A 13,410-nucleotide genomic window follows, 5' to 3' on the forward strand; every position below is an offset into this window, starting at 1 on the left:
CTTGCTTTTTTTTCTTATTTATTGGGAGTTTACCCATGTTAGTACATGTAGATCTCTCTCATTCTTTACAAATTCAGCGAAAAAATTTTTTTCAAAAATTACAGATTGCAGATGAAACTATATAGGCTGCAGCACAAATAATTCTTCATAGGTGCTGATTACTAATAAAGCAACAGGTGCTGGAAGGATTCATTATCTAAATGGGTCAAGCCAATCTAGGGAAGATTATCCTCTAATCTGGTGGCTGCATTTACAACATTCCACAAAAAGCCGATTAAAGGGAGAGGATGCTATTTTAGGCTCTTGGAAAAATAATGTCTATGGCCTAGGTTATTTTGTATACTAAATATTTTCTCAGTGGAGACAATTAAAGATTAAATTGGAATTGGAGGTCATTTACTAGCCATTCGTCTGTTTTAGGTTAAACACTGTGAGATCAGTTTATCTGAAAAGTTCCAGCTAGTGTTAACAGTATTAAGCTGAAAACAGAATGGATCCAGTGCAAAATCAATACATAAGTATAATTTATCAGACCTGCCACGTCTTTCAGAAGCTACTCATTCTCCTATATGGTTTTCAAACGGTTCTTCCAGGTCCAAATAAATTTGATCCTTCTTGTGTAAATGACTGCTATAAGACATGATTTTTAAGAGATATTCTAAAAGAATGAATGAGAGCGCATAGATTCTTTTGCTTAAAAACAGTTCTTTGGAATACCTTCCCTGTTTTAATTATAGTTTTTGGAACATAGGCCTTTTTCTTAATACTTGGTGGAATATAGCTCTTTAGAGCAGCCAGCATTTCTTTGCATGGTTCATTCTTTTGGGAGGGAGTAACTGCCCTCTTCCCAAGGTGGAATTTTTTTTTTCTGTACATTCATTCATTCATTCAGTAAATATTCCTTGAACATCTGCCATTAGCCAGGTACTTTTCTAGACACTGGGGACACAACATTAAACAAAGCAGACAAATCCTTGCCTTTCTTTTTGTTTTGTTTTGTTTTTTTGAGACAGGGTCACAGTTACCCAGGCTGGAGTGCAGTGCCTCCATCATAGCTCACTGCAGCCCCAACCTCCTGGGCTCAGGTGATCCTTCCGCCTCAGCCCCCCAACTAGCTGGGACTATAGGTGCATACTACCTCACCAAGCTAATTTTTTGTATTTTTTGTAGAGATGAGGCCTTGACGTGTTACCCAGGCTGGTCTGAAACTCCTGGGCTCAAGCAATCCACCTGCCCCAGCCTCCCAAAGTGCTGGGATTACAGGCCTGAGCCATCAGGCCTGGCAAATTCTTACCTTTGTAATGTTTACTTTTTGGTAGGGGCAGGCATATAATACACAATCAAGTACAGATATGTAGGACGTCAATGGTGATGAGTACTTCTGGGAAAAATAAGACAGACAAGGGGGCTGACAGTGAGTCCTGGGAGAAGTTGTAATTTTAAATAGGAGAGTCAGGGAAGACCTTGTTGAGAAGACAACATTTACATAAAGACCTGAAGGAGTGAGCAAGTGGGTCATGTGGATATCTGGAGGAAAAGGCATCCTAGGGAGAGGGAACAGCAAGTGCAAAGGCCTTGAAGTAATTCTGTGGATTTTTGTTTCTTTTTTTTTTTTTTTTTTTTTTTTGAGATGGAGCCTCACTCTGTCACCCAGGCTAGTGTGCAGTGGTGCGATCTTGGTTCACTGCAACCTCTGCCTCCTGGGTTCAAGCGATTCTCCTGCCTCAGCCTCCCGAGTAGCTGGGATTATAGGCATGCACCACCACACCCGACTAAGTTTTGTGTTTTTAGTAGAGATGGGGTTTCACCATATTGGCCAGATTGGTCTCGGATTCCTGACCTCAAGTGACCCAAAGTGCTGGGATTACAGGCATGAACCACTGTGCCTGGCCAATTCTGTTGATTTTTCGAGTGAAAACTGCATACTGGATTCAGACACTGCTACTAAAACGAACTGCTGCTGCCCAGATGAATAACCGTTGCTAGACTGACACAAGCAGACAGGAAGCAGACAGAGGGCTAACAGAAAGGAGTAAGTCCCATCTTTCTCCTCTAGCCTTGTATCTCCCTCTAACTCCACTTTTAGCAGAGTCTGATGAGGAGCACTGGCAAAGCAGAAGTGTGGTTTGCAGAGTTCCAGCTCTGGCATTGCAAAGCAGAGTCGAGAAGGGTGGCATTGGAGCTGAGAGACACTAGTTTAACACCTGGCACACCTACTTTATGTATCTTAAAGCTGATGTTCAAGAAGTTCATGCCCACATCACATTGCTAAGTGCGGAGCCCAGGCTTGTATGAGTATCCTGAAGTCACATCTGAAATCTTTCTCCTAAGCTGTGAGAACACTCCAAACTAAAAGTTATTTAACTCCCACCCAACCCTTTCATCTTTGAAGGGTCATAAGGGGGCTGAAACCACGTGACCAGTAATCAGGAGCCAGTGGTAGACAGGAGATGGAAACCCCTTCTTGCTTGCCCTAACCTCCCTTTCTAGGTTTGCTTCCCAAAACTGCTTTATGGCTTTTCCTCTCCTTTTATCCGGCAGCCATGTGCACCTTGCCCTCTGCTATGCACAGCCTCCCCAACCCCAGCCTGCTCGTTTGCTAATGCCATTTCCTTTGTCTAGGGTACTTCCCCCTTCTTTCCCATAAACACTCTGTGATCCTATAGATTTCTCCATTCTTTTTTTTTTTTTTTTGAGACAGAGTCTTGCTTGATCGCCGAAGCTATAGTGCAATGGCTCGATCTCAGCTCACTGCAATCTCTGCCTCCCAGGTTCAAGCGATTCTCCTGCCTCTGTCCCCTGAGTAGCTGGGACTACAGGCACACGCCACCATGCCTGGCTAATTTTTGTATTTTTAGTAGAGAAGGGGTTTCACCATGTTGGCCAGGCTGGTCTTGAACTCCTGAGCTCAAGTGATCCACCCACCTCAGCCTCCCAAAGTGCTGGGATTACAGGCGTGAGCTACCGCGCCCAGCCTTCTTTTTTCTTGATACAAGGTCTCACTCTGTCGCCCAGGCTCAAGTGCAGTGGCGCGCTCACGGCTCACTGCAGCCTCAACCTCCTGGGCTCAAGTGATCCTCCCACCTCAGCCACCACATCCAGCTAATTTTTTAAAAAACATTTGTAGAGATGGTGTCTCGCCGTGTTGCCCAGGCTGGTCTGGAACTCCTGGCCTCAAGCAGTCCTCCCACTGCAGCCTCCCAAAGTGCTGGGATTACAGGCACGAGCTATCACACCTGGCCTCCATTCTTTATGACTCATCTCAAATATTACCTCCTCCAGGAAGTCTTCCCCTATCCTCCAAACTCAAACCAAACAAAAGCTCCCTCCATTTCCTGTCTACCACTGGCTCCTGGTCACTGGTCACCTGGTTTCAGCCCCCTTTTGACCCTATAAAGGTGAAAGCATTGGGTGAGAGTTAAATAACTTTTAGTTTGGAGTGTTCTCATGGTTTAGGAGAAAAATTACAGATGTGGTGTCAGAATACTCAATCAGAGGCTCCAAAGACCCTTATCAGTTGGTCTTTGTATCTCTCATGCCACTCTCTACCTCCTATTAGTCCTCCTTCCGCTGCTTATTTAAATGTTGGTGTTCTCCAACATCTCCATTCTCAGGTCCTCTCATCTCTTGTTGCCCACACTCCCTCCAGGCAGCCTCGTCCATAACCAAGGCTGCACCTGCTACTTCTGTGTGGATTGGTGGCTCCTGTATCTGCTCTCCAGCCCAGCCTTCTCACCAGGTCTCCAGACATTTATCCACGTGTTTCCTGGCGATGGATGTTCTAGCACTATGCCTCGGATTTATTTATTCCTTTTTCACTGCCTCCCTGATCTGGCAAACTTTGTCCTCATCCAACCATGTGTCTCCAGTCTGGCTCACCTCTGTGAATTGTGCCTCTGTCTCTTAGTGTCTGACATTGTGACATACATCTGTCTCTCCGCTTAGCTGGAAGTAGCTTGTGGGCAGGAATCAGGTGTTCTGTCTCATTCTAAGTCAGCTGTCAATTATTTATATACATGTCCTTTCCTAAGCTAGCTGGAAACTTCTCAAAGGTAGAGTTTTTGTTTGTTTGTTTTAAGTGAGACAGAGTCTTGCTTTGTCACCCAAGCTGGAGTGCTGTGGTACGATCTTGGCTGACTGCAACCTCCACCTCCTGGGTTCAGGTGACTCTCCCGCTTCAGCCTCCCGAGTGGCTGGGACTACAGGTACGTGCCACCATGCCTGGCTAATTTTTGTATTTTTAGTAGAGAGGGGGTTTCACCATGTTGGCCAGGCTGGTCTCAAACTCCTGACCTCAAGTGATCTGGCTGCCTCGGCCTCCCAAAGTGCTGGGATTATAGGTGTGAGCCACTGTGCCTGGCCTCAAAGATAGAGTTTAAAAAAAATCTGATGTACCTTTTAGCAGCTAGCTGATTGCAGGATGGCCCCCAAATATTTAATGAATGAGGAAATTCACAAAGTAGTCATCCTGCAGATAAGAAGTTTATGGTGAGAAGCACATAAAGAAACAGCAGAAGATATCAGAGAATTCTCTTAATTGAATTGTTTGACATAGTTAAAGCAGTTCTCTGATTCATAGAGTTGTTGGTAGCAAATTTCTGCACGTAAGTTCTATTGAAGACCGCTTTTTTTTTTGGAGACAGAGTCTCGCTCTGTCGCCTAGGCTGGAGTGCAGTGGCCTGATCTCAGCTCACTGCAAGCTCTGCCTCCCAGGTTCACGCCATTCTCCTGCCGCAGCCTCCCGAGTAGCTGGGAATATAGGTGCCCGCCACCACACCTGGCTAATTTTTTGTATTTTTAGTAGAGATGGGGTTTTGCCACGTTAGCCAGGATTGTCTCAATCTCCTGACCTCGTGATCCACCTGCCTCGGCCTCCCAAAGTGCTGGGATTATAGGCGTGAGCCACCGTGCCCGGCCTCTGAAGACTGATTTTTTAAAAGTTGTTTTCTTTAAGTTACCCCAAGTAGTACAACATTGTCCTCTTGTATGCTGATTTTAGCATATTAAAAAAAATACCATATCTTCTGAGAAGCCTCCAGTGGGAAACAAAAATACCACATCTATAACTACTATTTATAATTGACTCTTCTGAATTTTTATTTTGAGAGAAGCTAAACAGATTTATTTTCTAGAGTCTTATCAGATTGGATCTATAATTTTCTGTAGCGAATTTTTTCATTTTGCATCTGTTCCAGACAGTAGGCTAAATTTAAAACTGTGGTTGGCAGCATTTTATGCATAGTATCATAAATAATTTCAACTGTTTCTCAACTGAGAACATAATAAAAATTTTATATTTATGGAGAAAATGGGGTTTTATCTCTTTAGTTGCTTCAATTAAAAGAACTGAAAGGGTAGGGCACGGTGGCTCATGCCCATAATCCCAGCACTTTGAGAGGCCGAGGTGAGTAGATCACCTGAGGTCAAGAGTTCAAGACCAGTCTGGCCAACATGGTGAAACCCCGTCTCTACTAAAATACAAAAATCAGCTGGGTGTGGTGGTGTGCGCCTGTAATCCCAGCTACTTGGGAGTCTGAGGCAGGAGAAGGCAGAGGTTGCAGTGAGCTGAGATCGTGCCACTGCACTCCAGCCTGGGTGACAGAGTGAGACTCTGTCTCGTACAAACAAACACACAAACAAACAAACAAACAAACTGAAAGGTATGTAAAGGGAGTGAGGGAGAAAGGCCAGTCAGACCCTTCTAAACATGATCTGTATGTTGAATAATTACACCATTTTTTCTTCTTTGCTTTGTTGTCATCCTAAAGTCCCGGTCACCCATGGGAGCTACTGCTTTTGTGCCCACAGAAGCAGCTACCCTGAAAGTCCCTCCTACCCCCTCCCATGTCCTCTTACTCCCTCCCAAAGTCTTGCCCCACTGTGAGGAGGGCTTCTCCCTGGCTCCTTGATAAGCCACTGAGAACTTTGTCCCTGCCCCCATTCCCTCTATTTCCCTGCCTTCTCTCCGCTAGCAGTCCTTGGAGCCACACTGCAGGAGCGCAGCTGGAGGGAGAGCATTGGGCTGTGGTTGCCTGGTTTACAGCAGGAAGAACTGTGTTCCTTTTCATCTCAGTTGAAACTTACAACTCAGGAGGCTCCTTATAGAAATACTTTGTAAAGGGTTGTTGGGTTCTATCCTATTATACCTTTTGTTGGTTGATCTGGGAATCGAACCATCCTTTATCAAATGGATTAAATAACATTTATTTTCTGACAGTTTGGTCTTGCTCCCTCTTGTTCTTAAAATATCACTGGGGAAAATGTACATAGCCCACAAATAACCTATAACTCATTCTATATGCATAGCCCATAATTAATGTATAACCTAACTAGGTGGACTCTTTAAGAAGCAGCATTTTGGATCAGTGTCAGCTTAATTTGTCTTTCAGCTCCAGTCACTATATATCAAGTGTTTTCTCCCCACCAGGCTGATTTGAACACCAGCTTTTCTGGGGTAGATGAACATGCACCTATAAGCTATGAGGACTTTGTGAAATTTCCTGATATTCACCACTCTAATGAGGAGTATTTCAAGAAAGTAGAAGAGTTGAAGGCTGCCCACATAGAAACTATGGCAAAATTAGAGAAAATGTACCAGGATAAATTACATTTAAAGGAAGTTCAGCCAGTGGTCATCAGAGAAGACTCTCTTAGTGACTCTTCCAGGTAAGCTTGTAACTCAATGTTATTTGTGGAGTATAAAATAAAATGTATCCTTAAAAGGACAGAACAAAGTTACTTCATAATATTTTCTCTTAAATAGCCCTTTGTACTCCCAAGGATATACAGAGGTAGGATTTTATTCAAAATGTTTAATGGCTTATCAGCTTACTGGATGACCGTTTGCTTGAGGGTCATTTGGTGGCCATTTGGTCTTTTCTCTCTGACCCACCCATAGAACTGAGGGCATGTATCAAAATACTTAGTCTGTGCCATTTTAAATGGTAAATATAAAAGTTTAATTTTAAAAGCTCTTTATAATATGTGGATTAACATGAGCTCATTAAAGATCTAGTACAAAGAGTTCAGGACTAGGAGACATGAATCTGATTTATGTTTTCAAAATAGTCTGCAATTTCAAGACCCATTTCTGCTGTGAACTCACCTGCTCTGAGACTTACACATCTAGTCAGTCAGCGATGCTTGCATGTCTCCTTTGTGCCAGACTATGCCTGGGCGCTGAGGAGTCAAAAACAAGATGCCCTCAAGGAGCTTAGAGACTAGCTGAGAACCAAAAATTGCATTACAGCATGATGTAACAGAGTGTTACAGAGGAAGAAGCAGTTGGTCATGCCAAGCTTTCAGAGGGATGCAGGCCAGAATTTTCCACTAAAGTGTCACATCTGAGTTCAGTCTTGGAGGAGGAATAAGTATTGGCCTTCTAGGCAGCAGAAACCATGTATGCAAAGGCAAGATGGCATGAGAAATCATATCGTGTGTGAGGAACTTCACAGGACTGGATATGAATGCAGAATGGAGACTGGGGTAGCCAGTGGTGAGGGGTAAGACTGAAAAGATAGGCGCCAGTCTCGAAGGGCTTGTAATCTAGGCTTGACTTCGTAGCAGTGAGGAGTTATCAAAAAGTTTCAAGCAGGGGAATGACATGATCAGATCTATGCTTCAGGACAGTGACTCTGGAAAGTGGGGAGAATTTAATAGAGGTTAGACACAAGGACCCTCTGCCATCTCAGGTTCCTTCCCTGTAAAATGAAGGAGTCAAAGTGGATAATTTATGGGCATTGCCCAGCTCTATTCCAAATAAAAGTGATAATTCTTACGAGCCCTGTCCAGCTCCTCTCTTCTGATTATACCCTGATCTTAGAAAATATGTAACTCTTGGCTGGGCGCAGTGGCTCACGCCTGTAATCTCAGCACTTTGGGAGGCGGAGGCAGGCAGATCACGAGGTCAGGAGATTGAGACCATCCTGGGTAACATGGTAAAACCCCGTCTCTACTAAAAATGCAGAAAATTAGCTGAGCATGGTGGCACATGCCTGTAGTCCCAGCTACTGGGGAGGCTGAGACAGGAGAATTGCTTGAACCTGGGAGGTGGAGGTTGCAGTGAGCCGATATCACACCACTGCACTCCAACCTGGGCAACAGAGTGAGACTCTGTCTCAGAAAAAAAAAGAAAATATGTAACTCTTAATTTTTATATTTGGTCACATACAACTGAAAGTATAACATATTCTTCTCATTTAGATCTGTATCAGAAAAGAACTCCTATCACCCTGTCTCATTAATGACATCATTTTCAGAGCCTGATTTAGGCCAGTCTTCCTCCTTGTATGTGTCCTCCTCTGAAGAGGAGTTACCCAACCTAGAAAAAGAGTATCCTAGGAAAAACAGAATGGTGACCTATGCTAAGGAGCTCATCAACAACATGTGGACAGACTTTTGTGTTGAGGATTATATTCGCTGTAAAGATACTGGCTTCCATGCAGCTGAAAAAACAAGGAAGAAACGAAAAGAATGGGTGCCCACAATTACAGTACCGGAGCCTTTTCAAATGATGATAAGAGAACAGAAGAAGAAAGAAGAGTCCATGAAATCTAAATCAGATATCGAAATGGTACATAAACTGCTCAAAAAACAAGAAGAGGATCCAGAGTGTAAGAAGAAATTCCGAGCCAATCCAGTTCCTGCATCTGTCTTTCTCCCCCTTTACCATGATTTAGTCAAACAAAAAGAAGAACGGAGAAGGTCTCTGAAGGAGAAAAACAAAGAAGCTCTTTTGGCCTCACAAAAGCCATTTAAATTTATAGCAAGGGAGGAACAGAAGCGAGCAGCCCGGGAAAAGCAGCTGAGAGACTTTCTTAAGTATAAAAAGAAAACAAATCGATTTAAAGCCAGACCCATTCCTCGATCTACTTATGGTTCAACTACCAATGACAAGTTAAAAGAAGAAGAGCTCTATCGAAACCTTAGGACACAGCTGAGAGCCCAGGAGCATTTACAGAACTCATCTCCTCTGCCTTGTAGGTCAGCTTGCGGATGCAGGAACCCCAGGTGTCCTGAACAGGCTGTAAAGTTGAAGTGTAAACACAAGGTTAGGTGCCCAGCTCCTGATTTTGAGGACCTTCCTGAGAGATACCAGAAACACCTCTCAGAACACAAGTCTCCAAAACTCTTAACAGTGTGTAAACCATTTGATCTTCATGCATCTCCACATGCATCTATTAAAAGAGAAAAAATTTTGGCAGACATCGAAGCAGATGAAGAAAATTTAAAAGAAACACGTTGGCCTTATTTGTCTCCAAGGCGTAAGTCACCAGTAAGATGTGCAGGTGTAAACCCTGTGCCTTGTAACTGCAACCCTCCAGTGCCCACGGTATCTTCCAGAGGACGAGAACAAGCCGTAAGGTAAGTAAGTAGGACACAGTATTGACTGACTCGTGGTTGCCAGATGAGTGTATGCAGCTCTGTGGAGTTTATGTTGGTAAATTTGAAAATACTTAGAAATTATTATTGTATCTATAAGATATTTTACTATATAATATATGATATTTTGTCAGAGGGTATTCTAAGAAATGAATATATTTTTCATTTATAAATTTTGGGGGATTAGAAAATATTAGTCTTAAGATTTCTAGTTTTACCTGGCCAGGCACAGTGGCTTACACCTGTAATCCCAGTGCTTTGGGAGGTCGAGGCAGGTGGATCACAAGGTCAGGAGTTCAAGACCACCCTGGCCGAGATAATGAAACCCCCATCTCTACTAAAAATACAAAAAATTAGCTGGGCGTGGTGGCGGGTGCCTGTAATCCCAGCTACTCAGGAGGCTGAGGCAGGAGAATCGCTTGAATCCAGGAGGCAGAGGTTGCAGTGAGCCGAGATCACGCCACTGCACTCCAGCCTGGGCGACAGAGCGAGACTCCATCTCAAAAAAATAAATAAAATAAATAAATAAATAAATATTTCTAGTTTTACAGGTCAGATCCTTTTCAAAAGGTTACCTTTTTTCAAATTTTGAATTATCAAAATTCAAATTATCCCATGTTAAATCTTTGCTAAACAACATTCTCATTGGCTTAAAGTGGATTAAGCCTTAGTTTGTTACCCTCAGGAGATCACTTGAGGAAAAGAAAATGTTGGAAGAAGAGAGAAATCGGATCCTAACTAAACAGAAGCAAAGAATGAAAGAATTGCAGAAACTCCTGACAACCCGGGCTAAGGCTTATGACTCACATCAAAGTTTAGCTCAAATATCTAAATCCAGAGTAAAATGTCTCAGGTATCATGAAAAAATCTTGAATCTCCAGGCCACTGGTTTTCAAACTTTCTTTTTGTTTTAATCAGTAGATAGTAAAATATGAGCAGATTGAAAATAGCATTAGTGTTTTAGCTTATGGATTTAAATTGTCATCAGTTACTTGTGTTCAGCGCACACACACTCACCTCATGGTGAGAACCAACATATATACTCACCTTTATGGTGAGAAGCATGAAGCTATGTTGATGAATACAGACATTTTCTATTGTGGCCTTAGTTAATGGTTATAATCTTATACCAATATCTGATCTTGTTCTTTATATTATTTTTGATTGCAGTAAACAGATATATCAAAGAGCTTTGTTCTAAGGTTTGGATGAAATCTGATAGCACAAATTAACACGTTAAACATCGGTTATGTGATGTGTTCATTAGCACATATGTTAATGTTTAGTAGTATGTGTTGCATTTTGTTAGTTTCAATATAAAAATATTCACGGAATCCTTAGAACCCCTTCACTAGAATTCTGCAGTACAAAGTTTGAAAACCAGTGTTCCAGATGTTGCGCATAAAAATGTTGATGTTTAAGTAGGAAACTATCTCCCTCAAAGCCAGGTAAGTAATATGATTTATTACTTTTTAATCTGATTTCTAAATATGCATATGTGCTTTTAATTACAATAAGTATTCTTTTATAATTTAGCCTTAATCCATTGATAAAGGGAGCTTAATTTGATGAATGTGAGCATAATGTTTCTTAGAAATAGATTACTTACCCTTAGGAAGTAAACTATTAATAGCTTTTTATTTTTTATTTATTTATTTTTTGAGACAGAGTCTCGCCTGTCACCTAGGCTGGATCCCGAGTTCAAGCGATTCTCCTGCCTCAGCCTACAGAGTAGCTGGGATTACAGGTGCTCACCACCATGCCCAGCTAATTTTTGTATTTTTAATAGAGGTGAGGTTTTGCCATGTTGGCCAAGCTGGTCTCAAACTCCTGACCTCAGGTGATCTGCCTACCTCGGCCTCCCAAAGTGCTGGGATTACAGGCGTGAGCCACCGCGCCTGGACAATAGCTTTTTCATAACACCAACTTGTGTATAATTAAGCCTAATTATCATTTAAAAGTATAATTATTTTCCCCAATCCATTAATCTTATTTATCTTGGTAGCAATTATATCTTACATAGAGAAAATAGTGTAGTTTAATTTATTATAGGATCTTGCTCAAACAGTGAGAACACTTACAGTAAATTTATATATTTTGGTTCCTGTTTCTCTTTATGTTATATTCCCATGCTCTTTACTTCTCCTTTGACTTGCTCCCATTGAATTAACTTTGCCACTAACCTGTAGGAGATCTTATTTAGGGGGAAAAAATAACAGCAAAGGCTGGATGCCATGGCTCACATCTGTAATCCCAGCACCTCGGGAGTCCAAGGCAGGAAGATTGCTTGAGCCCAGGAGTTTGAGACCAGCCTGGTAAACATAATGAGACCCCCATCTCTACAAAAAATTTTAAAAAATTAGCCAGGTGTGGTGGCATGCCCCTGTAGTTCCACCTACTCGAGAGGCTAAGGTGGGAGGATCATTTGAGCCCAGGAAGTCAAAGCTGCAGTCAGCCATGATTGCACCACTGCACTCCAGCCTGGACAACAAAGTGAGAACCTGTCTCAAAAATAATAGGCCAGGCGCAATGGCTCATGCCTGTAATCCCAGCACTTTGAGAGGCCAAGACAGGCAGATCACCTGAGGTCAGGAGTTCAAGACAGCCTGGCCAACATGGTGAAACCCTCATCTCTACTAAAAATACAGAAAATTAGCCAGGCGTGGTGGTGCACACCTGTAATCTCAGCTATTCAGGAAGCTGAGGCACGAGAATTGCATGAACCCAGGAGGTAGAAGTTGCAGTGAGCTGAGATTGTGCCACTGCACCAGCCTGAGCAACAGAATGAGACTCCATCTCAAAACAAAAGTAAATAACAACAACAATAAAATAATAATAATAAATAAGAGCAAAGTCTTGTTTTCAGGAGAAATTCCTTACAGAGAAGATAGCTAATTTGTTCCAAAATTTTCTTGGTTTTATACACTTATAAATGAGACAAGAGGACTTTCATTCATCTTTTCAGGGCAGTTTGAAGTCCCTTAATATATTTATGCCTTGAGGATTTCAGAAATTAAAGTGTCCAGACTATTCCTAGAGCATAATATGTGTGATCTCAGAACCTAGGATTTTATTCTGCATTCCATGAGAATTAACCGGTATAGAAGAGGAATCGAGGTAAACTGTGAACTGTGCTCATAATTTCTGATTTGTCAGCTAAGCTAAATGTTATTTCTTTTTTTTCATTGACTTTGTACAAGTTGATAAGTTAAATGTTACATATGTAAGTTCTTATTTCTTAGATGATCTTTTAAAATTCCATTGCTTTTCTTTAATTTTAGAAAGAGCGAAAAGGAAAGGATGAGAGAATACCAACGAGAACTAGAAGAAAGAGAAGAAAAATTAAAAAAGAGGCCACTGCTATTTGAAAGAGTTGCTCAGGTTGTGTTTATTGGAATTTAAGAGCTATTGTCAGTTTTTTTTTTTTTTTTTTACAGCTTTAGCTCCTAAATTTACAGTCCATTTTTCTTATGTGTTATATAACTGTCGAGATACATTATTGTTGTTTGTGTTGGCTTCATCATATCAGCCAATGAGTAATTTTGCTTAAATCCGAGCATTTAGCCAGGTGTGGTGGTGTGCACCTGTAGTCCCAGCTACTTGGGAGGCTGAGGTGGGCAGATTGCTTGAGCCCAAGAGTTTTGGTCCAACCTGTGCAACGTAGCAAGACCTCATCTCAAAAAAAAATCTGAACATTGAATCTTTTTGATGAAGCACATAAGTTTGATAAATAACATGCCAATCCAGTAGTTCGTAAAATAATTTTTTAAGCTGTTTTCTAATGGCTGGTCTTTTTTCAGTACAAACTTGGTTAGATATTAAGATGAGGCTTCATGATATCACTTGGAGGTCTTTGAAGAATTAAAAAAATGAAACAAAATGGCTAATTGAATCAGAGTTATTTCTGCTAGTTTTTTTTTTAAGTGAGTCTGTAATTCAATCTTCTCTGCAATTACTAAAAGAACTTCCTTTCTATAGGAAAAACAAACTAGTCTTACGGACAGTGGACCCTGATTTTACCAAGTTTAT

At 41.7% G+C, this 13,410-nt stretch overlaps 1 protein-coding gene across 15 annotated transcripts in view; it reads left to right on the forward strand.

Moving 5' to 3' along the window:
- Positions 1-13,410, forward strand: part of FAM161A (FAM161 centrosomal protein A) — a 63,614-nt gene that overhangs the window by 5,518 nt on the left and 44,686 nt on the right. For 7 of the 15 annotated variants that reach the window (XR_010149503.1, XR_008546252.2, XR_010149499.1 and 4 more), the window contains exons 2-5: positions 6,428-6,666; positions 8,203-9,363; positions 10,067-10,234; positions 12,663-12,762. Coding sequence is in view for 5 of the 15 variants with exons in the window: in XM_063789823.1 (XP_063645893.1) it covers positions 6,428-6,666; positions 8,203-9,363; positions 10,067-10,234; positions 12,663-12,762 (1,668 nt within the window). In the remaining 10 variants the exon portion in view is untranslated. Of the gene's footprint in view, positions 1-6,427; positions 6,667-8,202; positions 9,364-10,066; positions 12,190-12,662; positions 12,763-13,410 lie in introns of those variants that run through there. The other 8 variants (XR_010149507.1, XR_010149500.1, XR_010149506.1 and 5 more) reach the window with 3 other exon arrangements.

This window comes from Pan troglodytes, chromosome 12 (assembly GCF_028858775.2).
Source record: "Pan troglodytes isolate AG18354 chromosome 12, NHGRI_mPanTro3-v2.0_pri, whole genome shotgun sequence".
Classification (NCBI taxonomy): Eukaryota; Metazoa; Chordata; class Mammalia; order Primates; family Hominidae; genus Pan; species Pan troglodytes.